We start from the raw sequence: 26,923 nt of genomic DNA on the forward strand, positions 1-26,923 counted from the left end.
AGAGCGAGACTTAACAGATGCGGGGCAGAGAGATAGAAAGTGGCGGCGGTTAGTTAATGGAAGGCGGAGATGGAGGTTGAAGCGGCGGGTTTATTTCGAATAGGTTCGGTTCGGTTCGGTTCGGTTTATATAAAACTAAATTCGATTTAATTTTTCTGGTTTCGGGTTTATGTACGGTTGGTCCGGTTTACATTAACTAAAATTCGATTTAGATTTTCTGATTCGGTTCGGTTTAGTTCCTTTTGATTTCGTAGAGACGGTTTAAATTCTCTGATTATGTTCGGTTCGGTTTATATAAACTAAATTCGATTTGGATTCTCTGATTCGGTTCGGTTTAGTTCCTTTTGATTTTGTAGCGACGGTGTTGTTGCTGATCAGCGATTTTGTTTGCTCCTCCTCCGATGGATTCAGCTGGAGAGGTCGTCAACGACGGCAAAATCACTCTCGAGGGTTTCTCTGTCGCTGCTCGAGCTTTCGCGGATAAATGGAAAAGACATAACCTTTCGTTCCCTTCATGGTCATGGGTTTCTCTGATCAATCGAACGCTACTTAAGGTCAACGTCGATCAACACTATTCTCCATGTTCCAAAGATAGCATTTTTACATTAAATTCGTGTTTGTTGTGTTATCAGAAGGAGGAATGTTACTTATCGCTAGAGAAAATCATCATTCTCAGCTCACTTGAGGTAAAGTCACAACCTTTCATCTTCTTCCTTCTTTTATGTTTCTCACCATTATCTTTCTGTGTATAGGGAAGTGCTGAGGAGGAGTCTTTAGATGTAACAGCTGATTGGTGGGAGAAGGAAGAATCAATTGATCACACGGTCTTGGTAACATAAAGCCATTCATCTTTTGTATGTGAACAGCAGAGTCTCTCTGAGATTGTTATGTTGCTAGGTACAAAACGTTGAAGATGAAGCACACTACTATGATTACCATATCGTTTACAGTGCGTCATACATGGTTCCTATGCTGTATTTTCGTGGATACTCTAGTGGTACGTCACACCATCACCCCCTGCAAATATTTTGGATTGCTCTTTTTGTTTGGTTGTAAGATAATCATCTTTGTTTTGTCACTTTTATTAGATGGAAAGCCTCTTTCTTTGGATGTTATCAAGAGAGATCTGCCTTCAAGCTCTGTTAGTCTTTTGCTGGAATCTAAGTGGACTTTTATAACACAGGAGGTATCCTCTCAGAATCAATACCACAATGTGTTAGTTTATAATATATAGGTTTTTTGGTTGCTTGGTATTTTAATCTCTATGCAACAATCAATTGCAGGAGCATCCGTATTTGAACAGGCCGTGGTTCAAGCTGCATCCTTGTGGGACTGAGGAATGGATCAAGCTGCTTTCCGAAAGCAGCAGCTCTGATGGTTGTCAGATGCCAGTCGAGTTGTACTTGGTTTCATGGTTCTCTGTTGTCGGGCAGGTTGTTGGTCTTAGGACCCCTCTTGAGATGCTGATTTAGAGATGATCTGTAATCCACAACTATGGAATGAGTCAATTGGCTCTTAAAGTCCTCGAGAACTTTGCGGTTATTATGGTATACATTTGTGAATGATCTTTTCACAACTGCTTGAATGAATACTCGCTCAAAAACAAAAAAAAAAATGACATATTTGTATTAACATGGATGTTCTTTTATAAAAGCTTATTATGGAAGTGTGATTGGTGTAAGTCCAGGGACCAGGTGTGGTAAATGATAAATCAATAAAAATGAAATGTTCTGATTGTAAATAAAATCTCACTAGTCATTAGGTTGCCTGTCAAGTTCAAATGACTGACATTAATCATCAGTTTTGTTTTCTTAATCTTCGAAATATGGTTTTATTCGTGTAAATATCTCCTAACTTTGAAGTTTTCTAATCTAATAATATGAAAAGTGTACTTTCAAATAAACTGGTGAGAAATATATATATATATAAATTGTTGTTTTATTTGACCCAAAAAAAAATATATATATATATAAATTGTTGTTTATACTTTATAGTTTTAAAGCTTAGGTGGTATTCAATATTTACGAGGATATGATATAAAATACATTTTTCTAGATTTACCAAAAAAGTCAAAATCATCTTATCAAAGCTCAGTTCAATCAAAGTATTTAATTGAAAACATTTCAACCAAAAATAATTAATTGGAAACAATTTCAAACAAACAAACAAAAAAGTTAAAATTGTAAATTTTGGTCAACAACTTAATTTCAGTTGACTCCGACGTGGACAAAAAAAACAAAACGCATGCTTTTTATATAAAAAAACAGAGACGAGTAAGTGCGTCATTACAGAGTCTTTTTAAAAAAAAGTCTCTTTTAAGACAATCAATCTCTCTTTCCATCTAATCTCTCCGACCAAAAACAAAAGCATAACTTAATAGACTCTTCAATGGCAGAGTAAGCTTTACCCTTTCTCTCTCTCCGTACTCAAATCTACCTTTCTTTAACATTCGTCTTTCCCCGAGCAGATCTGAGCCAAAAATCGAGTACACGCCGACCAACGTCGAACCCGCCGTCGCAATGACGTCACCGGCATCTTCCTCCGTCGCCACAACAAGCGTCCACGTAAGCGCACTCGACGGGCTCGTCAACGTGAACTCCCTCTTCACAATCGCCGTCTTCGTCGGCCTCTCCTTAGCCACCCCGGGACAGCACAGCCTCGAGCAGCGGTCAAACTGCGACGCGAGCGACGACGTGGCGAAGAAGCTGCTGGTCTTCGAAGTCGTCTCCTTCAGCTTCTTCCTCTTCTCCTCCCTCGTGGCTCAGGGTCTCAAGCTCGCGCTGAACCTCCTCAACAGCAAAGACGTGGACGAGATTTTCAGGGCGCATATCAACATCAAGGTGCTGAGATGGGGAATGATGGCGTCTGCGGTTGGATCTGTGATGGGTTGTTTGTTCATGATGCTCTCTATGGTTAATGTGATTCAGATCCGTTTGGGGTTGCTATCTTGCGGTAGTAAATCTGCGGTTCAGGCGGTTGCGACGCTTGTGACGCTGGTTTCCTCTGCTCTGTTGGTTTATATCTCTACTGCCTTTTACGCTTTTTGGCACTGAATCTTGATTCGAATCAGTTCATCCAAGAACAAAGTTTTATCTCTTTTTGTTTTTGTTCTCTGGTTTGAATCAAAATGACAAATTAATCAAGAGAAGTTGATGTTAAATTTTTATTTATTTTTTTTGTCGACTATCCATACAACTAGACCAAGTTCAAGTTCTGATGGGACGAGAAATTATTCCGAAGAACACTTCCAATCCGAGGAACTTGATGTTAAGCTTTTATGAAACACAAATTAAGATGTGTGTTGTTGTTTTATTCAGCCGAGGGGTTTGGTGAAAGTGTTGGAGTCTATTTCTCTAACACTTTGGATAAATTAAGGTTATTATTATTATTACTAGAAGTCAATAGCTTAACTACTAACCATGATCATTGTGTCAAAGTCCCTGATTTAAATGGAAAGGAACAAATATTACATGCTGTGGTTTTGTACCTGAAAGATTAAGGGTTTCGACCTCAAACCTCTAGGTATTAAAGATAATTTGATGTTAGGCTTTTATGAACCACAAACGAGTTGTGAGTTTGTTGTTTTATTCAGCTGATCAGGGATTTGGTGAAAGTAATGGACTCTATTTCTTTTACACTTTGGATAACATTATTGATATTGACAGAGAGATGATTAGCATGTTCTTCCATCACGTTTAGGACCATATCAAGTTGCTGTTGCAACGCAGCACAACGCTTTCTCTCTCGGCTCAGCTCTGTGCTAAGCTCCCTAATCTTTGCGTCTTTCTCGTCCTGAAAATGTTTGTTTATACAAAGATACATCTTTCAGAGACATAAAACAGAACAAGCTTTATGCCATGCACAGACCAGTGAAACATTAGCCTTGACCCATAAAATTTTAAGAGATTTTTTTTATATACATAAATATAGGTCTCTAAATTATTCAATTATTTAAGTTCTTACTAAATGTTTGAGAGATGACCCTAAAGGGGAAGTGTATGAACGTACCGGTGATTGAGAGATATGTGAACTCCGGCGAGCGTTAGCAAGTAGAGACAAGAGAGGATGATTATGTTCTTTCACAAACTTAGTGACGATCCATTTTCCGGACTTGTCTTTCTTCACCACGATCAAAGCCTTACATCCTTCTCTTGTTATAGCACGAGGCTTCCTGCTCTCGCTTCTCCTAGGTCTTGATCTACGGAACCCTTCTTTGTTACACACGAGTTTGCGCCACACCACGGTCCCGTCTCGCATTGACCTCCTGAAAGCATCCACTCTCATAACGAAACCAGTGCTTTTAGCGTAACTGTCGTAGAAAGACTTTGCAGCTTCTTCTGATTCAAACTCCATACCAATGAAAGGCTCCACAACTGAAGAAGCTTCTTCTGTTACTATATTCTCCATCGTCTCTACTACGTCTTTTCCACGTAAAAGGTTCCCCTCCACTGCCACACAACACATAAATTAAACAAGTTCAGTACATGACAAAAGATGCAACAGTTTAGTCCTAAATATATCAAACCTAAGAGTTTTCCCACTGAACTTCTAAAGCTTGAACTAATAATTAAGAACATGGCGGGAGCAGGACACAACACAGTAAAACATTAATGTTGGTTGCCCAAATTTTTTGAAGATTATACACAACATAAATATGAAGAATTTTTTTTTTTATTAAAGTTCTTAATAAATATTTATGGTCTTCAAATTCTAAAATTCGGCCATGCAGAACAGAAACCCTAAACATATATAAGCATTTATAACCCTAATTAAGTACGAAGAGAGTAGCAGTTTCATCGACTTTTGATCAAACGTTACACCAAAGTAGGTTCATCCATAGGAATTATATTGAAGCAGTTTTTTTTTTTTTTTAATTGAAGCAGATTAATTCACAAAAGGAAGCAACTTAGACAAAAGGGAGCTAAAACCCTATAAACGTTTCAATAAAAGATTGATAGAAAGGGAAATTCAAGTGAAGCACTTACTTGGATGAAAGATTAGGGAACTTCAGACAGAGATATAATTGGACAGAGAAAGTTGTTGATCTGTGAAACTGAAGTTAGTTTAGTGAGTTGGAAAGAAAGGGAAGTGTTGAGGAAGAAGACGACAATAGAACACAAAGTCGCAGATCTCTCTGTTTCTTGTACGGTTGATGATGACTGGTTTTTAGGTGGAGCACGTGAACTTCATCCGTTGGTCTACGACAAGTGAGAAACGGCATGTAGTTTCTAAATTTTTTTTTGTTTGACTTCAGATTACAAGTTCAAAACATCATGTAGTTCATAGCTTCTCTTCTTTTCTTCACTTTTCAGATTACAAGTTAAAAACATATGTAGTTTATATCGCATTATGTTCTATGCATGGCATGATCTTATTTGCGTAAAAGTAGTAATTAACAAGTGACGTGCATCACAATTCACAACCATATATTACAAATAAATAAAAGAATCCTCAACAACGTAAAATCCTCAAAATCAAAATTATATATGTTTGTTTTCAAAATCCCACATAGCAAATCCATCAACAATATTTTGTGGAGAAGCATTCAAAAACGAAGCTTGATCCATTTTGTTAATTTATCTTTCGAGGTTTAGCCCTAATCATTCCGAGGAAAAAAAAAACAATGATGTTGATCTCAAACCCTAACCCAAAAATGAGTTTCATTTGTTTGTTTCACAAGCTTGATTCTAAAGCGGCAAATCCACCACCTTTCATCATTTGTTTAAACTCCTTGAAATTCACCATCCCATCTCCATCAACATCCACTTTACTTATCATCCTCTTACAATCCTCTAGGGTTCTTCCTTGCTTGAGCCCCAAGGAAGATAACACGGATCTCAGCTCTTCCACCGTGATGAACCCATCACGGTTCTGATCAAACACGTTGAACGCCTCTATGATGTCTTCCTCCTCGTCTCTGTCGTCCATGATCGACTGGTACAGCCCTCCGAACTCTTCGATGTCCACGTACCCGTCGCCGCTGATATCAATCTTCTCGATCATCTGCACCAAGTCTTTGTCCGGGATGTAGATTCCGAGATTCTCTAACGAATCGTTCAGCTCTTGTTTGGTGATTTTGCCGTCACCGTTCCTGTCGAACATTTGGAATATCCGGGAAAGCTCTGTTTGATCCATCTCTTTATTGGGGTTTATTAGCTAGGAAGCTTTGAAAAAGAGGATGATTGAGAACAAGAGTTAGAAGATGAGTTTATAGAGAAGAAGAGATTAGGGTTTGGAGAAAGAATGACTGGTTCTTAAAGAAAAAAGGAGTGGTTGCCATTTTAGAAACTTTCATTACACCTGCGATCGTGGTCTGCACACCAGTTTTCTGTTGAACTGGTCTTAAAATAGTTTTGTTTGTCCTTCAAAGATACACAAGAAGACTATCTATAGATAGATACACACGGAATGTACACTCTCTCTTAATATCATCACCATGACCTTCAAACAGTTAGGATAGTTATTTCAGGTTACAGAAACGGAGTTTCATTCAAATGCTTATCAGTTTGAAAATGTTTGTTTCATTTTTTTAAGATTTATATTATCTTATACTAGATGTGATTTTATTCGAAGTGAGTTCATATCTATATATATGTTTATTTATTGGGAAACTTGATGTACCACGCTGTTTCAGAAATAGAATAGCTAACTAAAACAATTAAAATGCCTTTTAAAATAGTCAGGTCTTAATCACTTATTAAAGCCTTTTAAAAAAGTCAGGTCTTAATCACCTTTTAATAGCTAGATAGTTAATTACTGAAAATCTTGGTTAACAAAATAATTAATCCTTCATTTTAATTGTCGTTTTAGATTTGTGCGCACAAATTAAAAAACATTCAAATTTGTATATTTACTAAATGAAAATATTATTACCAATATACCTAGCCACATTTTAACCAATAGAAAAATAGAGTGAAATATAAAATCAACAAATTTTGCATTAAAATTATATAATGATACTTATTTTAAAACGAAAATTTTTATTTTACAACAACAACTAAACTGAAACTGGCGGAGTATCATATAATGTATGTGACCCTAAATATGTATATGTTCAGTCATAAGTATTAAAAATTTAATAATTTACATTTATCTGATTCACTCACACAAAGAATGGTTTCTATCACTATTCGAAAACTTATTATAAGGGCATTTTTAATTCTACTCTATTTTTTACTTTAAAATAGAGTTTATAGTAAAATATTTTAATTGTAGTTTATTTTTCATTCTATAATAATAAAAAATGAGTTTAAAATTTTTTTTGTTCGTTATTCTATTTTTCACTTTAAAATATAGTACGTTAAAATATATCACAATTTTATTATAGAATGAAAAATATGATAAATCATTGGAGATTGGTTTAAAGAGATTGGTTTCCCCTATTCAAATCCATTTGCTTAAAAGTTGTTCGAGTTTGACTTGACCAAATTTCAATTCGGCCCGTTATTAGCGACACACGAAGCAGGCCCAAAGGAGACATGATGAGAACACTGACAAAGTAACAATACATCTGAAAATGAATCTATTGGTCATATCTAACGTTGATTCATTCTCAACTAAACAACGTATGATGACTTTGATAATCATGCGCTTGTGAAGTTTAAAACTTAACATAATTTTGAAAGCTAAGCAATTTTTTTGTTAGTATTCGAGTAATCGTCCAGTGACCCCAGTTAATAACAAAATGCATAATTCCAACTGTCGTCTATACAACAAAACCACTAATCTATAACAGAGTTTGCAAGGCTCCAAACAATCTACCAAACCAAGATGCTATGTTCATTCTACCTTCTTCCTTTCCCTAAAAGCAGAATCTGCAATTCTAAAGCTCAAAAGTCGTATAATGATTATCTCAGCCTCACCAAAGACGCATAGAGCTAGTTAACCATACTGATACGCCAAACACCACTCTAAAGCATACTGAAACCGAGAAGGTTGATTTATATGATCTGTAAAGAGAATCTCCTTCCTGTTCTGACGAGGCACAACATTCTCTACGCTCTCTTCTCATAATCTAGTGCTAGTTATGCCTAAACTACTTGGCGAACTGAGCCTAAGAAACCACCAAAACTTATAACAACATGTAGCACAATTCGTTAAGCTCCTGAACTTTCAAAATTGCTCTTATCAATCTTTAGATATAACACCATAATCAGAAATCATCTATCTAAGGAAAGAAGAATTTATATTCCTATCTATTTTTCTATTGGTTGAAATGTACTTCGGTGTTGTATCGGTAATGAATCAATTGTTTTCTTAATCTATGTGCTCTAAAACGACAATTCACAATTCAAATGAAACGGAGGGAGTACAAGGTTTATTCAAGAATAGACGAAAATAAAACCAAGAAAGCAATATTCAATTAAAATGGCAAACCCATACTCAGAAGCAGGGAATCGTTTAAAACAAGCAAGTTCTTCAACCACATTACAATAAAGTTTCAAAAGGAAGATCACAGATTCAATATCATAATCATCTGCCTGAACTTTCCACAAATCCATTTATTCCCAATAACGCAAAAAAAAAAAAACAACAACAAATAGAGAACGACTCAGGGACCTACTACACCTTACGGGATGTCCCAAGGCTTAGCTTCAGGGACAGCCACAACCATACCTTGAAGCTCCTGCGTCAACACAACCTGACACCCGAGACGCGAGTGCTTGTTCAGCACACGTGATCTCGAGTTACGCTTCAGCACGTACTCCTCGTCGTAGGTACGGGGCGGGAGCTTCTCGAGCCACTCCTCAGCGATCTGGACCTCGCACTCGGCCGAGCAAGCGTCGATGTCCTCCAACCTATGCGACAGCGGATCGATCAGGCCGGTGTGGGTGAGCGCGCGGAGGAGAGTCTGGCCGGAGAGGCCGATGATGTCCTTCTTGTCTCCGTCGGCATCGATCGCGGAGAGCTTGACGATTCGGTCGGAGACTTTCTTCGATCCTGATGATCCGGTGGATGTGGCGGAGGTGCGGACGGTTAGGGATCTGGTGAGTGGAGAGAGGCGGCGGATTTGAGAGGAGAATTTCAGGAGATTCGTCGCCATCGTCGTTCCTCGTTTCTCAATCTCGTCGTTGAAGAACTCTTTTGTGTTTATGGGAAAGTAAGAGTGAAAAGCTAGTTTGAAAATGGGCCTTACATAAAGCCCACTTATATATTTACAGGCCCAGTAATTTGAGGAACCGGTTCAAGTGGCAAATCCAAATTTTATTTGGTCCAAAATTATTTCCAGTGAGTTTTGCTTCCTAATATAGAAACAAAAAAAGAAAGAAAGCAATCTTTAGTTTAGATTGCTATTAGTAGAGGTTATTGGTTGTTGTATTTTAATGGATTTAATAAAATCATGTGTTATTGGTTTAATGATTTATAAATTCTGTATCAAATCAAGTGTTATTTAATCGTACGGATTTACTAATATATTTGATTTTATAATGGATTTGAATGAATTTGTTTGGATTTTTTAGTTAAAAATACAAAGACTTAAATCCGAGGGAAAACTTCCGGATTTGCATATTTTACTTGGATTTATAAATACTATATGAATTTCTAGATCAATCAAAATATATAAACCAATAACACTTTTTAAATAGAAGTGAATTAGAGTAGATCTTCTTCTATAATAACATTTAGAAGTAAATATAGAGGTGATTAGATACACTCTCAATTCAAAAAAAAAAGTTTAGATACACTCTAGGTGTTTACTTTGCCAAAATTAAGCAATATTATTATTTTTCTCAAGTCAAGATAACTTTGACTATGCCAGTGTCATTGCGATCTTAAAGGACTATGAATAGTCTCTCTGATCGACTGATCGTGACGTATCTTCAGACGCTTTTACAAAAAGATCATTCAGTCAGTATATTTGTTCAACATAAAACGCTCAACAAATTCTGGAGTAAAAAAAAAAAGCACAATAAAGTCATTACATAAAAGCATCACATTGTCGCATGTGTTACGTGGCTTTTAAGACGCAAAACCTAAAACTACGTTCATACTTGCCGCATCTCTCTAAAAAAAAAAACACATGCCCTTCTTTTGTTCCCATGTGATAAGGTCCACCTAAACTACCCACATTTAACTATATAGCCTACGTGGCGCTCGTTCATTCGTCGACTTATCAATGGCGTGAGAAGCAGAGGATCACTCCCCCCCCCCCAATCAATAATTAGACAAATAAAACTTTGATCCACTCTGTTTCAAGCTGTCACCAAAATGTCGTCTTCTTCTTCTCCTCCCTCCTCTGCTTAAACCTCATTAGTTTAATCCTAACGAACAAACAGATCAGAGAATCCAACGAGTGGTCCAACGCTATGATTCGTATCCTCCAAATCTCGATCCTCTGTTTCTTCCTCGTTGCCGGGATCTCGATCTCCTCCTCCGAAGAGGAGGAGGAGACTATCTACAAGATCCTCCAGGACAACGGACTCCCGTCGGGGATATTCCCTAAAGGCGTGACGGAATTCACCTTCGACGGCGAGACGGGACGGTTCTCCGTTTACTTGAACCAGTCGTGCGACGCCAAGTACGAGACGGAGCTTCGCTACGACACGAATATCACCGGAACGCTGAGCTCTGCTAACGTAACTGATTTGTCGGGAATATCGGCTCAGGATCTGTTCCTGTGGTTTCCGGTTAAAGGGATCCGTGTCGATGTCCCGAGCTCGGGGCTTATATACTTCGACGTTGGTGTCGTTCGCAAGCAGTACTCTTTGTCTGTGTTCGAGACGCCGAGAGATTGCGTCGCGGTTCGTCGTGAAAATGAGGTATGGTTTTGTTAGATTTTGCCGGTTAAAGTCTGAGTCTTTGGGATGGGTTATAGCTTTAATGTAGTTTAGTTCAATTGTTGTTTAGTTGTATAGTTGCAAGATCTTTGAGGGTTTTCAATGTGGACTTGTTCTTGTTCTTGTCTTTTTTTTTTTTTTTTTGAACACAACTTCGTTCTTGTTCTTGTCTATTTAGAAGTTGAAGACTTGTCTCTAAAGAGTTTAATGTGGGGTTTGAGAGTGTTTGGATTTGATCAGATTCATTGAATGTAGACGAACTAATGTGTCTAACTAGAATGGCTATTGTTTGCAGGTTGAATCTTCTGTGTTGTCATTGCATCGAGTAGATGAAACTCTTGGGAGAAACGATATTTAGCCGTGGAGAGTTTTATTTAAGAAATGTTGTTATACTATACACCACCACAAAGATAGACAGATTGTCCTCTCATCAAAATTCTTGTACTGTTCTTTTTGGTCTCAAATCTTAAAAAGCTTGATTCAAAGTCAAATTCTTTTGACTCTTTTACCTCCACATTCCAGTTTTGTTTCTGTATTTTGCATTCTTAGAGTTTTAATAGAAACGTCTCTTTGGGACGGTACTCCCATCAATAATCAAGAGACCGTAAAACCAACGTGTCCTTCTTATATTGAACAGAGTTCATTTATTGTTAAGAATTTTTATTATACAAATAAATTACTTAAAGAAATTAATATAATAATCTTGAGAAACTTTTTTTAACAGAGCGTCCACTAATGATGCTCTTAGAGCATCATTATCGCTGGTTTTTAAGACGAGTTTCTTACCATAATTGAAATTAAAAAGAAAAAGAAAAATATCAATTAAAACAAGAGACGGTTGTTCTTTCTCCTAAATAGGAGACGTTTCTTGTACCTTCTCCTCTCTTCTCTTCCTCAAGTTTTGTTCTTTTTTTTCTTCTGATGATTGCTTTTCTCGTGCTCTAGTCTCTTGATTCCCGTTGCGCATGGTACCGAGCCGTTCGAAGCGGTGGTGATGATCGATGTGCTGCGGCGAGGCGGCGCGGATGTAACGGTGGCCTCCGTGGAGAATCAGGTTGGAGTTGATGCATGCCATGGAATCAAGATCGTCGCCGATTCTTCTCTCTGATATCACCACTCCGTTTTCGACCTTATTATGCTCCCTCTCTGGTCTCTAGATTCATCTCGTGAACACACATAATTGCGCAATTAAGGATTCGATTGAATGGAATCGTTGTTATGCCTTTGGTCATTAGTTGTTGTTGTAGTGTTAGATCATAGGAAGCTTCTAGATTTTGATTCTGATATACTTTGAGAATTTGATAGCTATTTTTTTTTGTGATATTTGTTTTGGTGAAGGGAGAGTTTACAACTTTGATTCTGATGAGAGCTTTCTTTACTTCTTCTTTGTATGTGAAAGCTTACAACTTTGAATCACATCAACTCGTTTTTCCCAAACTGTTAATTGCAATTGCTTTTAGTTTCTATATGAGATTGATTTTGATAATTGTTTTTGGTTATGCCAGGAGGACGAGTGGCCCTATAAGGCAAGCCAAAGGCGGCTGGACCTCTTCCGTATTCATTACTTTTTTTCTATAAAAAACCTGTGGTGGATCACTCTCTTGGAATTGAGATGAGAGCTTTATTTACTTGTTGCAGGATGAGACATTGAGACAAGCAGTTTGTAAGTTTAATGGCAAGAGCTGGAAGAAAATAGGTAAATGACTTATCACTTTCATTTTCTTTAGATTCTAGTCCCCTTTAGCAATATTGATGTCAGATTTACAACATGTTCAAGTGTTTTGGAGTCTTGTATGAAATTGTTGATCATTTTTACAGTGCTTCAGATGTTGTTCTTTGGTGTATATCCCTGAGTAGATGTATTTGTGTCTGTAGCTAAGCTGAAGTAGATGGGAAACTCAATTTTACTTACTGCAGATGGCAACGCAACTTTATACACACATTCATGTAGTGGCAGGTACGTCTTGGCTCAACATCTCCAAGTAGATTATTTGTTGAACTTGATCAACTGGACATACGCTTATATGCAGAACCACCGTTTGGTGTTTAATTAAAATTTGTAAGTTTTTCAATGAAGAACTTGAATATATTCTTTGTTGAAACTTGATCAACTGGACATACCCTTGTGCTTGGTTCTTTTGTAAGTTTTTCAATCAAGAACTTGAATATAGAGTTAGCTTGTATTATGTTTTAAGAAAAAATTTAAGTTTAATAAGAAAAAAAAAATTGGTGTTTAATTAATTTTTTTTTTTTTAAGAACTCTTAAATAAGAGACTTGCAATGAAGCAAGTAAATTTTCGAGTCTCTTAATCCAGTCTCTTAATTCACTTTTACAATTAAAAAGTATTAAAAAAAAATAAGAGACCCAGTTAAGGTTTCTGGGATAAGGATGCTCTTATATTCTTGAGCGGAAATTAGATGGGAGAGAAACAAGATCTGGTTTGTTTTGGAGAAAGATGTTGAAGGGAATGGTCCATATTTGGTTCGAGTGATTGATGATGATAACAGTGATGTGAGGTGATGAATGTTGTATTATTTTTGGTTGTCTATTGTTTAAACTTTAAACAGATATTATCCTATATATAGCCAAATAAGTCTCATAGAACAATCATTTCATCTTCACAGAATATCTGGTTGCTTTATTTTTAGTAAAAGTGATCCCCTAGAGTTCTTACAGTCCAATCAGTTGTGACATAATAAAGCGTGTAACTATAAAACCCTGACCATCATCAAGCTGAAGTCAAGTCTGTCTCCAGCTTGGCTTCGGAAGTAACTGTCTGAATTTACTAGGGGGTGTCAATGAAACAGTTGCGCAAACTTAGTCCAGTTATGAGAGATTTTGTCATTTATCACTTTCTCAGCCACCTTCTTAACTATTTTTCTGGGACGTATGTGATTAGCAGGAATTAATAGTTTAACGTGGAGATAAAAATAGGGATAATCAGTTTAAACTGGTGAGACAATGAGATGTTTCGGTTTTTATTGTTTGTCTTCTCGTCAATGTGGCAACAATACCAATTTTAATAACACATTACATAGTTTAGAACAGAGTCACACAGCTGATAATGCCACCAGGTCAACACCTGGATGGTGAGATATTTAGTTTAAGGTGATGATTAAGACCCGTGACTTGGATGAACATATAAACATCAAATAAACCACAAGTTTCATGATCTATCTAATTCAACTCCGTTAGGTTATTCATGCGATCATTCTCCTTGCACTATCCTACTTTTATACGTACAGCTTATAAATAAGCCTCACCTTTTCAAACATTTTCAAAACTAGAAAATAAGTTACTAGAATGAATAACTCACACGTTCTTAAAACAGTCATATTGATTATGGTTTTGGTCGAGGCAGTCCTGATCGAAGAGGCGACGGCACACCCATGTGGTCGAACATTTTTGTCGGCTTTGATTCAACTCGTGCCGTGTAGACCATCAGTCGCGCCGTTTAGCACATTGTCTCCCAACGGGCTATGTTGCGCTGCCATCAAGAGGCTTGGTCAACCTTGTCTATGTGCTCTTTCCAAGGGACCACCTATCTCTGGTGTTGACCGCACTCTGTCACTTCAGTTACCTGGAAAATGTTCTGCCAATTTTCCTCCGTGTAACTAATTCTCTACCTTTTATTATCAAAGTTTTGTAATATGTTTACTTGAAAATCACGATTTGTTTCTGTTTTTAATTAGACTGAAGAAACTTTCAGACTTATATATATGATGCTTGCATGTGTAGAAGTAGAAGTCGACTAACATATATCATGCTTGCATGTGTAGGAGTAGAACTCGCATGTTTGCAACTAAAAAAAGTTAGTGCAAGACTGAAAAAGACAATCATTGTCTGCAATTCCTTTTTTGTGTTTCGAAAAAAAAATAGCATGAAAAGAAAACTTTATTATACCTTCTTATATTTGGCACAAAAAACTTTATTATAAAGACAATTATTTAGATTAATACAAAAGTGGGGTGAAAGATAAAACAAGAAAAATATTACAGTTTTACAGTTAGAACTCTGTGTAGCAAATGATCAGCATAGTGGAAACAACTGAGGACGTAAAATCGGTAAAGACCAAAGATAAGCATCAAAGAACTTAACATTTCCACCATTTGAGATCATTCCCAAAATGATATTTCTCATTATTTTCATTGGTTTTCCGATGTTCATCCTCCATCTCTGCACCACCGTCCGCGGTTGTCCCACAAAGAATCCTCGTCGCCGGTTTCCTAATCTCACGACGGCCCTTTTTCCTTTCCTCCGTTGCTGCGGCCACCAAAGCCTAGACGGAAGACTTGAAGTGGCATGAACTGCGTTTCTTCTTACCATACTTTCTTCCTTTTTCTTTGTCTTTCTGATTTGATTTACTATTCAGCTTTGGGTTTCTGAGTATGCAAGTTCTTGAGCATGGATTTATAAATAGGAGAAGTGACTGAGTGATCATGGATGATGTGTAAAGCTTGGAATCAAAGAGATTTTAATCATTGAAAGAGGCAATGATTATGAGCATCATTAAGGCCTATGTGTGAGTAGGAGAGAGGTTAACCTTTTGGAAAATATTCTATTTCCATCTCATATTATTATACTATACTAAACAAGTTTAAGATTAGATCTAACTCAAAGTGATCAAGAAAATGCCTAATAATAGAGGATATATTTGAGTCCTTTAGATGATAAAAATAACTTTTCTTGATATGATCGCCTTATGGGTTATGGCACAAGTGTTCAACATATTTCATTAGACTTTGTAGTTTCATAGTTGGTAGATTTTCTTTGACGTTTAACGCCTTAGCGATTCCTGCTACTTACACAAATTCTCCATTACTTTAAGCTGGAAACTTAGATATTGGCATTTGTTCAATCATTGGCCATTATATGAGAAGCCTATAGTCTATAGAGGTTAGTTAAGGGTATTGCGATATTTTCGATATATTAAATATGTTGCTTTCGTCTGCGAATTCTAGACCTCAAGTCTACGTTAAGTTGGAGAGTATACTATTTTTATCAAAAAAAGGTTCAGTATCTAATAATGTGTGCTTTAGTTAGGTTATGTAGCCTCGTGGTAACCATCATTGCAGTTTACATGTGACCCGTCCCCATTCATATTCCTTTTTTTGTCTTTCAACTGCTTACTGACAAGATCTTACATAATTACAATCGAAACAACCAGTCGTCTAGTGTTTGTTTTTGGTCAAAATATATGTAAGCATATAAAGTTACACAACAAATTTTTTTTTAACTAAGATAATACATTTGTCAATCCTTTGTATATTAATTGAGAAAATTACAATATTGTTTTGTAACCACGTGTCACCGCGATAATGAAATTCAGAATTCTTAGCAAAATAGGTTGGTCCATCTTAACTTATATTATACTTTTTATTAAAATAACTATTAAATTGATAAATAGTATACAAAAAAATATTCTCGCATTTTTCTTAAATAAAATTTACGGAATTGTCTAATATAATTAACGTATATATAACAATCAATGATTATGAATAATAAATATTTGATAATAATTTTTGTATCTTAGCTCCTTTTTGTTTAATTTTATATTATTAAAATATATTAAACAACCACATTAATCATATAATAAAAAATTAATTTTTTTCTTATATGATATATTTAAAATTTTTAAAACGACTATAAATTATTAAAAACGTTAAATGTCTCACACTAAAATTTTGTGATCAATGATTTAACATTTTTTGGTAATAACAAGATACAATTAATGATCATAAATCGTATGAATATGAAGTCTCATTTACTAGACATTCATATTATATATTAATATAGTTTAAAATTAAACTATATAACATAGAAAAGACTTAAATATGATAATTTCTAAATTTGTATTGAAAAATTATTGAAACCTTAATATTTTAATTTTGAATTTTGCATTAAAAAATTTGCACATTAGAAATTTTGTGTTTATCATATGAGTATGAATTCTCAATACTAAATATTTATATTAAAATATACTATATATCTATGTCCATGTCGTTAAAATTTAGTTATATGCCATCTAAAATAAATAAAATGATTGCTTTGATTTATTTACCAAAAACGTATCGTAAATAAACAATATGTATTGTTTTGATGTATGTCTTTACTCTAATTTAATCATATACATAGTAAATGAATACAAATAAATAATAATAGATAAAAATTAGTTTTATATATAACATTCATCCCGCGCAATTGCAGTATAAATATATTTCATGATACGATTATTGTAAATCATAATAATAGTATTAATTTTCGGTATTAAGCGGCGGATTAAACCGAAAAGAATATGATTTTTGTAAATCATAATAATTTTGAGGCACAATATATATACACACCTCATATTAAGTGGCGGATTGCAATCTAAACGGGTATCTATTGGGCCATTTGGGCCTAAAGTTTACAAATGTTGTTTGCATTAAGGTTTAAAATTTAATATCATCATCTTCTCACGCAGTTCCCGCGAATCTAAGAAGACCAAACCTTGTCGTTCTCTCTGTTTCTCCGCAAGAGAAAAACAAGCAATCCTTTTCCCTCTCCCAACGATCTAAGCTTCCTCTAATTTCTCTTCTCCTCTCTCAATCAAACTTATCTTCAAGTAATCATGTTTATAAATAATATCTTCTTCGTTTCTGATTATCCCAATCCAAGTAACCTCTCCACTCTCAAATCTTCCTCTCTTCTTCGTGTTCCTTCCGATTCACCGGAAATTACAAACAACCCAAAATGGATTCCCACGGGAAAACCCATCATGAAGACGCCTCTCCGAATCTCATTCCCTTGTCAAAGTACTCGAACCGAGTCGAGTTAAAGACTCTCCTCGAACGGAGCGACGGCGGCGCAGGTTTCGTCGAGAAAAGGGTCGTCGTCGGTGGATGGGTGAAGTCCTCTAGAGCCGTAAAGAAAGAATCTTTACCGCCGGTTTTCGTCCCTCCGCCGTCGAGCGGCGGGAGTCAGGCTTCTCCGACGCCCAGCTTCAGCTGCACGGAGATAATCAACTCGAAGATGAATATTTTCAGAAAAGTTTTCGATGTCTTGAGCGGCGGCGGAAAGACTTACCCGATCTTCGAGAAACACGACCTCGCCGGTCAGAAGGCCTCGTCACCGCCGGAGTATATAATTCACTTCCAGATCAATGATGGCTCCTCCGTCTCCACTCTCCAGGTAAAGTTTTTTGCACATAAGTTGTTCGATGAAATGCCAATGAGAGCTAAATTTTTATTTTTATTTTTATTTCTTTCTCAGGTTATTGTTGATTCTGTGTTGTCGAGTGTTCCAGCCACTCAGCTTATGTCTCTAGGGACATGTATTGTTGCAGAAGGTGTGTTGAGACAACCATTGGCTGCTTCTGCAAAACACGTTATTGAGCTTGAAGCAGAGAAGCTTCTTCATGTAGGAACAGTGGATCCTGACAAGTATCCACTGTCCAAGAAACAGCTTCCTCTCCATATGCTTAGAGACCACTCTCATTTCAGGCCCCGCACAACTACGGTATAAAACTATATTTCAACATTTTATTATAGTGAAATCTTTCAGACAGCTGGTTTTGTCTCTGATATTAGATTATATTCTGTTGTTGGTGAAGGTTGGGTCGGTGACTCGAGTCCACAGTGCATTAACTTTAGCGAGCCACACGTTTCTTCAAAACAATGGGTTTCAGTATGTTCAAGTACCAGTCATCACAACCACTGGAGCTGGCGAGATGTTTAGAGTCACTACTCTTTTAGGTGAAGATGATGATAAAGAGGAGAAGAAACATGTCAATGAAAAAGATGGAGTCAGCATTGACACAGTTAAGGCTGCGGTAAAGGAGAAGACTAGGCTAATTGACCACCTTAAGAGGACTGACAGCAACAGAGAAGCTGTGGTTGCTGCCGTACACGACTTGAAGAAAACGAGCGATCTTGCATCTCAGCTTGAGATGAAACAAAGACCAAAGGCATCAGCAACTCTGATCAAACCTGAGAAGGTTGATTTCTCGAAAGATTTCTTTGGTTGTGAGGCTTATCTGACTGTGTCTGGGAGGCTTCATCTTGAGAGCTATGCTTCTGCACTTGGAAAAGTCTATACCTTTGGACCGAGATTCATAGCTGATAAAATCGACAGTACAAGGCATTTGGCTGAGATGTGGAATGTGGAGACTGAGATAGCTTTCTCTGAATTAGATGTAAGATCAACATTGATTTTGATAAAGGCCACTCAGTGATTAACTTGTTTCATTTGGATGTTACAGGATGCTATGGATTGTGCTGCTGAATTCTTCAAGTTCCTGTGTAATTATCTTCTGGAAAATCGTCACGAAGACATGAAATTCATATCTAAACGAGTAGATAAGACCATCACCATACGTATTGAAGCAACAGCGTCTAGTTCTATTTTGAGGTTCTCTTATAGTGAAGCGATTAGTGTTCTACAAAAGGTGAAACACCTTCAAATCCCATATAGTTCATTCACTACGTACTAATTTGTGTTTCTATGTCATAATGATCTCAATCTCTACAAACAGGCAACCACTAGGACATTCGAAACCAAGCCTGAGTGGGGCGTTGCTTTAACAGAGGAGCATCTCAGGTATAATGTTTTGCCTATGAGGATTGCAGTTTAAGTCTTTTTCTCAAGATCTGGCTTTGAAATATTGGTGTGCAACGTATAATGTTGCAGTTACCTAACTGATGAGATCTACAAGGGTTGTGTAATTATACATAGCTACCCGAAAGAGGTTAAACCGTTTTACACACGGTTGAATGACGATAAGGAGACTGTAGCAGCATTTGATCTGGTCGTACCAAAGGTGGAGTAGAGAAGCAAACCAAACTTTGCTCTAAAATTAGGAAATTCAAAGTTGCAGAATGTTACAAAAATCTTCAACTTTTACAGGTTGGGGTTGTGATCACTGGGAGCCAAAACGAAGAACGGTTTGAGATTTTGGATGCGAGAATCAGTGAATATGGATTGACAACAAAGGAGAAGTACGAGTGGTACTTAGATTTAAGGAGGCATGGGACAGTGAAGCATTCTGGAATAAGTTTAAGAATGGAGCATATGCTTCTGTTTGCCACAGGACTTCCAGATATTAAAGACGCAGTTCCTTTCCCTAGAAGTTGGGGCAAAGCAAATAACTAAAGCAGCTTCAAGGTTTTATGTAGAGACACAACATCGTTATGTAATCTATGTAATCACACTTGGCGCAAAAAATAATTGTAACCCAAAATGTTTATTATGATTATGAAGATTGTATATTTTGGAAGAAAGCATTATCAAGGTTATACTTAGCAGTCCTAACTTGCAATCTGTCAAGGATTAGAGCAAATGGCCTCACTGAATCAGATAAAATGGTGAAATCATGAATTTAATATCCAGCTCTAAAGGAACTATATGTACATTATATTAAATATTATATTGATAACAGATTCAATGGTTCGTTGGGTACAATCAGGGCTTTCGTAAAGCAGAACCCGCACCCATTACAACTGCTAAGACAAGACCAAGACCTGCTCCAAGTGAAGCACCCACAGCTGCTGCTGACATCGACGATGGCTTGCCCTGTGAACCATCTACGGCTCGGCTTCTGGCTAGTTCCACCAACAGTCTCTCTTTAGCAAGTTCCTGAAAGTTATATAAACATTGAAGCGACATGAGCATTATTACATTGACATCTACAAGATTACTTTCAACAAGCTAGGAGAGTGAAGGTACCTGAAAGCAAGCTTCTTCTTGACTTTGAAGGACGCGGTGGACAAGCTGGCAAAGGGAACTCACACCGTCCACTGGAAACACAGTGTCTTTTCTCTGAAAAGGCCTTTTGACAAGGTCGAGTGGAGCGAATATCAGCTTCTGAGCGCCTAATGATCCTTCATTACCAGCGTTCACAGCTGCCCAAGGCAACGAGGAGCTCCCAGAGCCGGAGATAACATAAGGGATAGAGTTAACAACTCCGGTTGAGTTTGGTGACGCTTGATACGCCTGAAGAACAGCTTCTATCATTGTTTTCTGCTGATGTGCACTCACTGAGAACTTGTTTGTAATGGCTAGAACCCAAGGGATGCCGAGGGACTTCACCTCGTCTAACAGAAGAGCAAGTGCTGGCTGCTGCTGTTGTGTTGTTGAGTTCTGGTAGCGTGGTACTCTGTGAGAGAGATTGTGCACAAGAATGATTAAATCTATTTTTTTACTTAGGTTGCGAACTCCTTTCCATAGCTCTTCTCTAAAGCGAGAAGCCTCTAGCTGCAGCTCCTGCAGGTTCACACCCACTGTGTCGGAGTAGCAAACACCACCAACGATACAGTCTTGAACATCGGACTGTATCTGCAGATTCTCCACATGGGTCATCGAACTCAGCATGGTTTGGCCCAGTATGGCCCGGAAGAGAGAGGTTTTACCAGCACCCTCAAGCCCGAGTAACCGCACCCTCCGTGTTCTGACCTCAACCTCCTTAGCCACAGTGGCGAAATCACTAGTACAGAATATATACAAGTCCTCCAAACCTTCGGGACGAACAAACTTGTCCTCTTGGAAAAATCCTAAACTGATTTCTTCCTTCACCAAACCGGTGTTTGAATCGACAGAGGAGAACATAGGTACTAAAGGATCTTCAACTATCTGATTGCTTGGAGGTCGTTTTAAAGGAGCTCCAATGGTCACTCTAATTTTCTGTAGCTCCGTCTGCTCTACATTATCTGAAGAAAAGGCAGGTGTTGAAGGGAAGGATTCCACAGTTGTTGAGCACCTAAAGAGAGTTAATAACTGTATCACACATACTTATCATCATCAAATAAAAGACGAGAAAAAAAGTGATCAACAGATTATTATACCAGTTGCCATTCACTTGTGCATGAACAAAGGGACACAAGTGCAACCCATGACCAGTGATATCAACTTTCAGAGGTTCTGCATTCTTATCGCCAGGAACGCCATTCCAGCCAAGAGGAGCCACAGAAGTGGCGGTTTTAATGATCGGTGATTCAACGATATGCCCGATCTCTACACTACCACCGACAGCAAGCCCAAGCCACTGTTGTAAATGAGGAAACTGCTTCTGTTGATCCACTCCGAAGAATCCATCAATATCCATGCAGAGGTCATGTATTCTACAGAATGAAAAAAAAAAGGCATGTCAGTGAAGAGCATACCAAAGCTAAAGAAACCAGCCTATGTATGAATCTATTACCTCTGGAAGCGAGACCTATAGGATTTCATAGAATGTGACTGAAGACGTTCTCTCAGTTCGGTAATCACTGATCTGACCTGAAAATATCTTTGCCAAAAAAAATGCAACCAAATAAGAGAACCTCAAGGTCATCATCAACCACAACCTAAATGTGAAGATAAGCGTGCAAATGGCATCTCTAACTAACCACCTAAAGCTAGTTAGAGAGCTCCAAAAACCAGACCGACTTGGTTCTAGTATGCCTTGAACTGTTCGGATACGTTCACAAATTGAGATTAATAAGCAAAGGAAGGTCGTACCGATGTTAATTTAGAGTACTCTCCTTCTGAAAGTGATTCCACAGATGCAGTTCCCAAGAGATATAGCTGTGATACGCACAGTAAACTTAGTAAGCTGTTTTGAAGGAACCACAATTCCACTGAGCACCAAAGCTTATCACATTTATGTATAAGTTATAACATCTACCTCTCCAAATGGTACGTAAGAAGGTAAAGAAGGAACCCTGCGCCAGCTATTCCCAAACCCATTGGACGAATCGGTCTTTCCTTCACTCTTCCCATTAACCGTTTGCCCGTTGCCACTATCTGGCAACGGCTTGAGAGATATACCATCCCCACCCTCTTCAATCTCAAGAGACTGTGGTTCCATAAGCACGTCCTCGTTAGGAGCCGACGACACTACAGATTCCTCTGCAGGATCCTCTTTCTTTCCTCTATACCTATCCAGCTGTTTTTTAACAGCCTCAAGAGGAACAAGCCTTGAAAGCCTCCAGAATGAGTTCTGAACAGGGCCAACACCGATGACTAACTGCTCCTGTTCTTTGCCTTTTGTCTTTTCCGCCTCTGATGCCTCTCCAGCCATTGATATTCTTTGCTCATTGTAGTGATGAAAGTATGCAGGAGAGAGGATTCTAGGGACTAAATCTTCAGGTATACAGTAGCTTTTGAAATAATGATGCCACCCTTTTTCATGAACGTAACTGCAAAAACAAACAAAGTAAGGGAAAAAAATATATGAGAGTGCTCTGATTAAGCCCAGCCGTGTGTTTAACTAGTACTCCAAAAAAACATACTCTCGCAACGCAGCGTTCCCAACAGGAGGCTGGGAAAAGGTAATGCATTTGACATGAATGTTTTCACTTCCTTTCTTTGTAGAAGAGGCAGCAACAGCCCTCAATATGGCGAGTGTAGCTAACGCAGCAACCTATGTAAGTTAAAGTACAAATACAAAACCAAGGAGTCAATAAGGAGAAGCCAGATGTAGACAATGAACGCCAAAGGTGATATCAATCAAACTTACAGCTCCACCAAGTGAATGTCCACATAATACAAGTTTCCTTTGCTTTTTCTGAGCAAGTCTATATAATTCCAGAGCAGGTATCCCCTTAGCACGAGCCAAGAATCCCTAGTTATTAAAATTGGAGGGGGTTAGTTTTGAAAAATAATAACTTAATTTTAAACATGCATAAGATAATAGTGTACTGAAGATACACAGCACCAAAAGCATACCCGATGTGCAGCAGGTTTAGGCTTATCTCTACGTTGCTTAGCCTTTGAATCAAGAGGATTCCGCAGACCCTCTCCGTTATTCTTCTGTGAATCGCTTGGTAGAGCTGCCATGCATTCATCCTCTGCGACATCATCTTGAAATATGTGACCTTGAAGTATGTTTGCATCGGCCATGATGTCCCTAGAACACACCGATGAATGAAAAAACACATCTTCTACATTCGATCTATTTTTTTTTTCCAATGAAATAGAAACTCCAAGACTTACTTGTACTGCCTAGTTCCGACAAAGGATGCAAACAAAGTATCACCAGCCTCAGCGAGTAGATACCTGCATTTAAGTAAGTTTCAGCTAGAGTATTAGGAACCACACCCATCTAGTAGAAAACAGAACAAAATTTAATTTTATAAATTTCAATAGAAAGCTGCATATGGAATCTATTAACAAACAAATGTATACATTGAGATTGTTCTTTTTGCTGATACAGACTCGTCAAAACTAAAGCATATCCATATTAAAGCAACCATGATTCGAAAAATCCAAAAATAATTTATGTAAAATACAAACTAGAGAGAGAGAGAAAAAAAAACATTAAAAGAAGTTCAAAAATCTCGCTAACCACTAAGAGATGTGAAACAAAACCTGTGAGGGACATGATCTGATGAAGGCTGAACTCGCTCCAAGGAAATGAATTGGCCACCAAAGTCTGCTTTAAATTTGTTTACAGCTCGAACCATCTCACTTGCAGGTCTCTATCAGAACAACAACGCAATAGCGTAAACAGAGTTTCTCATTAAAACCTCTACATTGAAGCAATAGCGTAAAACAGAGTTTCTAACTAACTAACTAACTAACTAACTAACAGAACATATTAGTTAATCAACATTTAACTGTAACTAACTAATACTAAGTGTTAGCCTTCTAAATCAATTGAGACTAAGATTAATTATATAAAGGGTTAAGGATTAATTACTTTGTAAACACATTCGGACAGAACCATGCAACAGAGCAAATCCTGTAAATCTTCGACCGACTCCGACTTGAGGGCGAGACAAAGATCCTGAATCTGCTTTTTGCGCTTCTCGTACTCGCGCCGGATCTTGACCCTCTGATCGGCATCTTCTCCGTTCCACGGTGGCCACCGGAACCTCCACTGGAGTGGTCCCCACGAGACGCGTAGGAACCTCGCCCTCTGGTCTCTGATCCACGATTCCACTCGGCTCTGTATCGACTCCATTGCTCTGTCTATACTTTATGCTCTCTTAGAGACAGATCGAAACTCGACGACGCGATAACTGTCGTCGGGATTCGAAATACGCGTGGAATATGCGCCTCCATCGCTAAATAGTTGAGAAACTGTCTACGTTTTTGGGCCGTGTAGGTTGATATATTACTTATTGGGCTTTAGGCCCATGTTTTGTAGAGTTGCCAACGCGGACTCGTTCATTTATTTGTTATGGGTATAGTGTGGTAATAGATCTCCAAAAAACGAGTTTTTTGCTTTCCAAATATGAATTTCAAATTTCATATTTTTATTTGTATTTTGATTCCTATAATTACACATCACATTTATAATTCATAAATATTTTTTTGTCTATTATTTTAATCCTTATTAAAATTATATATCATAAATATTTTAAGTTTTGTTTACAAAATTTAAGTTTACACATAAAATTAAATAAAAATTTAAAAAAATATTTAAAATATTTAAAACTAGGTTTAGATAACAAAATATACAAAAAAAACTTTTAAAAAATTACAAAGACATAACTATTACACATATTTAAATATTACAACAACACTAATAGTCAGGTAAGTTTGATCTGGAACCTTCAAAATTTCCAAATATTGTCTAATTTTTTTTGTGTAATTTAAGATGGTTGTTGTTGTTGTTGATGAAGATGTATTTTCGTACAATTCTTTCTTGTTCATATTGAATATATTCATGAGCATTAATATCATCGATAAAAGTTAGTTTGTTAGCAATATTTTATGTTTCTCTTGTCATTTCTTGTTCTGATCTAATGTATTTACAAGTATTAATATCTCCAGATTTCAACATTTTTTATCTCTAATCTACAAATTAAAAATGAGGAGAGCTAGTTTTACTTCGAAATGCACTAGTAGATCATATATGCATTACGAAAATCACTTTATGGAATAATATGATATTTTGCTTGAAGTTTAATATTAATTAAGTTATTTTGTTTAAAATTTTATATTTTAATATAATATTTTATTAATTAATATTGTTGTAATATGTTTATAAATGTGCTAGTTATTTACAAAAGTTTTATGAATTCAAATTAGTTATAACAAATATAAGGACCATATTATAAAATACAAATAGTTTTGAAGTTAGATTTGAAGTTTTGATTTTGGAGAAGAACACTTTTAAACTTCAAATATAGAGTTTTGGAAACTTCAAAATAGAATTTATTTTGGGAAATGCTCTTAATATTGTACTCGCTAAGTTTGGTAGTAAGCAGTGACTACGTTCGGTTTGTTGTAGCCGGTTTATCAACATACTAGTGACCAAATTTTAACGTTTAAATATTTTACTGATTGTCCAAAAAAAAATATATTTTACTGACGAAAATAAACACCAACCACGGTTTTACAGAAACTTTGCATATAGCTACCGAACAAACATTTTCTACTGCCAGACACAACCAATAGACCAAGTTCCAAAGGACAAATACCAATTATTCTTCAATACGATTTTGTTACTACTTAATCCCTAGTGCGAATTGACTCAAGTTTACTGCTCGGGTTGAAAAAAAGAAGCAAGCACAACGGGTCACATAGCATTGACCATTCTCTTCATCTCGGCTGATCTTCTGGGATCCGGTTCTTCAATCGCTCTCTCTCTGTCAGCACATGCTTTATGCGGCACATTGATCTCCTCACCTATAATAAGAGATTCAGACAAACTTAGGATTCGCCAACAATATATTATTCTCCCATGGTAATAAAGAGCTGAGGATATATGTTTTTTCATAAGGTTCAAGAAGTACACAACCATTTTCGTCAACAACTTAATTGGAATCTAAGAGGTGTGAAGTAGTAGTATTTAGGGCCCAATACGAACTTTTGGTGATATATGGGCCCAATAAAGGCCCAATAAGGTCAGTAGTTCGAAGGAAATGAAATCCACGTCATCGATCCGTTCTATTACTCTTAACGATGTAATGTATAACCAATGTGATCTTCATGTAGCTAAATCGATTGTTAAATGAAAGAATGTTTGAACTAATATCATCTCTATTATCTCAAATTCAGTTTTCATTATTTGAGCATTGCGAAGATTGCATTTGATACTGCATAGGGTTGTGGGTAACCATAACTGTAATGGTCAATGAACTATGCTCACCTGAATCAAAACACTCGTCAAGCTACTCTAGAGAATAACCATATTGTTCTACTATTAGATTAAAAACGCACAACTACAATCTAGGATGAG

The 26,923-nt window shown here is 37.0% G+C and overlaps 10 protein-coding genes across 10 annotated transcripts; 5 read left to right on the forward strand and 5 right to left on the reverse strand.

The window, feature by feature from the left end:
- The first annotated feature begins 313 nt into the window (after positions 1-313).
- LOC106293249 (ubiquitin-like-conjugating enzyme ATG10) lies at positions 314-1,666 on the forward strand. The gene is made up of 6 exons (XM_013728904.1): positions 314-554; positions 633-686; positions 753-830; positions 898-997; positions 1,089-1,186; positions 1,284-1,666. The coding sequence occupies exons 1-6, from the start codon at positions 402-404 to the stop codon at positions 1,470-1,472; spliced, it is 672 nt and encodes a 223-aa protein (XP_013584358.1). The 5' UTR covers positions 314-401; the 3' UTR covers positions 1,473-1,666.
- Positions 1,667-2,296: 630 nt separating this feature from the next.
- LOC106292789 lies at positions 2,297-3,162 on the forward strand. The gene is made up of 2 exons (XM_013728443.1): positions 2,297-2,396; positions 2,468-3,162. Exons 1-2 carry the CDS (start codon positions 2,389-2,391, stop codon positions 3,051-3,053), a joined length of 594 nt encoding a protein of 197 aa, XP_013583897.1. The 5' UTR covers positions 2,297-2,388; the 3' UTR covers positions 3,054-3,162.
- A 391-nt stretch (positions 3,163-3,553) lies between these two features.
- On the reverse strand, positions 3,554-5,134 carry LOC106292788 (protein FAR1-RELATED SEQUENCE 5). The gene is made up of 3 exons (XM_013728442.1): positions 4,986-5,134; positions 4,009-4,448; positions 3,554-3,792 (listed from the first exon to the last, which is right to left on the reverse strand). Coding segments are annotated over exons 1-3 (645 nt in total). The 5' UTR covers positions 4,987-5,134; the 3' UTR covers positions 3,554-3,588.
- A 321-nt stretch (positions 5,135-5,455) lies between these two features.
- Positions 5,456-6,331, reverse strand: LOC106293836 (calmodulin-like protein 3). The gene has a single exon (XM_013729472.1). It carries the CDS (start codon positions 6,133-6,135, stop codon positions 5,674-5,676), a length of 462 nt encoding a protein of 153 aa, XP_013584926.1. The 5' UTR covers positions 6,136-6,331; the 3' UTR covers positions 5,456-5,673.
- Positions 6,332-8,338: 2,007 nt separating this feature from the next.
- LOC106292564 (2Fe-2S ferredoxin) lies at positions 8,339-9,088 on the reverse strand. The gene has a single exon (XM_013728176.1). The coding sequence runs from the start codon at positions 9,041-9,043 to the stop codon at positions 8,570-8,572; it is 474 nt and encodes a 157-aa protein (XP_013583630.1). The 5' UTR covers positions 9,044-9,088; the 3' UTR covers positions 8,339-8,569.
- A 1,115-nt stretch (positions 9,089-10,203) lies between these two features.
- LOC106292690 lies at positions 10,204-11,292 on the forward strand. Its single transcript, XM_013728332.1, has 2 exons — positions 10,204-10,760; positions 11,074-11,292. The coding sequence occupies exons 1-2, from the start codon at positions 10,308-10,310 to the stop codon at positions 11,134-11,136; spliced, it is 516 nt and encodes a 171-aa protein (XP_013583786.1). The 5' UTR covers positions 10,204-10,307; the 3' UTR covers positions 11,137-11,292.
- A 2,781-nt stretch (positions 11,293-14,073) lies between these two features.
- Positions 14,074-14,595, forward strand: LOC106294475 (putative lipid-transfer protein DIR1). Its single transcript, XM_013730036.1, has one exon. The coding sequence runs from the start codon at positions 14,083-14,085 to the stop codon at positions 14,395-14,397; it is 315 nt and encodes a 104-aa protein (XP_013585490.1). The 5' UTR covers positions 14,074-14,082; the 3' UTR covers positions 14,398-14,595.
- Positions 14,596-14,712: 117 nt separating this feature from the next.
- Positions 14,713-15,207, reverse strand: LOC106294246. The gene has a single exon (XM_013729815.1). The coding sequence runs from the start codon at positions 15,103-15,105 to the stop codon at positions 14,809-14,811; it is 297 nt and encodes a 98-aa protein (XP_013585269.1). The 5' UTR covers positions 15,106-15,207; the 3' UTR covers positions 14,713-14,808.
- Positions 15,208-17,259: 2,052 nt separating this feature from the next.
- LOC106294379 (asparagine--tRNA ligase, cytoplasmic 2) lies at positions 17,260-20,046 on the forward strand. Its single transcript, XM_013729933.1, has 7 exons — positions 17,260-17,949; positions 18,031-18,276; positions 18,371-18,952; positions 19,019-19,204; positions 19,292-19,356; positions 19,447-19,576; positions 19,663-20,046. The coding sequence occupies exons 1-7, from the start codon at positions 17,512-17,514 to the stop codon at positions 19,906-19,908; spliced, it is 1,893 nt and encodes a 630-aa protein (XP_013585387.1). The 5' UTR covers positions 17,260-17,511; the 3' UTR covers positions 19,909-20,046.
- Positions 20,047-20,108: 62 nt separating this feature from the next.
- Positions 20,109-24,767, reverse strand: LOC106294378. The gene is made up of 12 exons (XM_013729932.1): positions 24,434-24,767; positions 24,103-24,212; positions 23,728-23,790; positions 23,461-23,641; positions 23,252-23,356; positions 23,025-23,155; positions 22,418-22,931; positions 22,252-22,317; positions 21,953-22,029; positions 21,597-21,872; positions 20,482-21,511; positions 20,109-20,391 (listed from the first exon to the last, which is right to left on the reverse strand). The coding sequence occupies exons 1-12, from the start codon at positions 24,695-24,697 to the stop codon at positions 20,218-20,220; spliced, it is 2,991 nt and encodes a 996-aa protein (XP_013585386.1). The 5' UTR covers positions 24,698-24,767; the 3' UTR covers positions 20,109-20,217.
- Between the last annotated feature and the right edge of the window lie 2,156 nt (positions 24,768-26,923).

The sequence above is a fragment of the Brassica oleracea genome, chromosome C5 (genome assembly GCF_000695525.1).
Source record: "Brassica oleracea var. oleracea cultivar TO1000 chromosome C5, BOL, whole genome shotgun sequence".
Lineage (NCBI taxonomy): Eukaryota > Viridiplantae > Streptophyta > Magnoliopsida > Brassicales > Brassicaceae > Brassica > Brassica oleracea.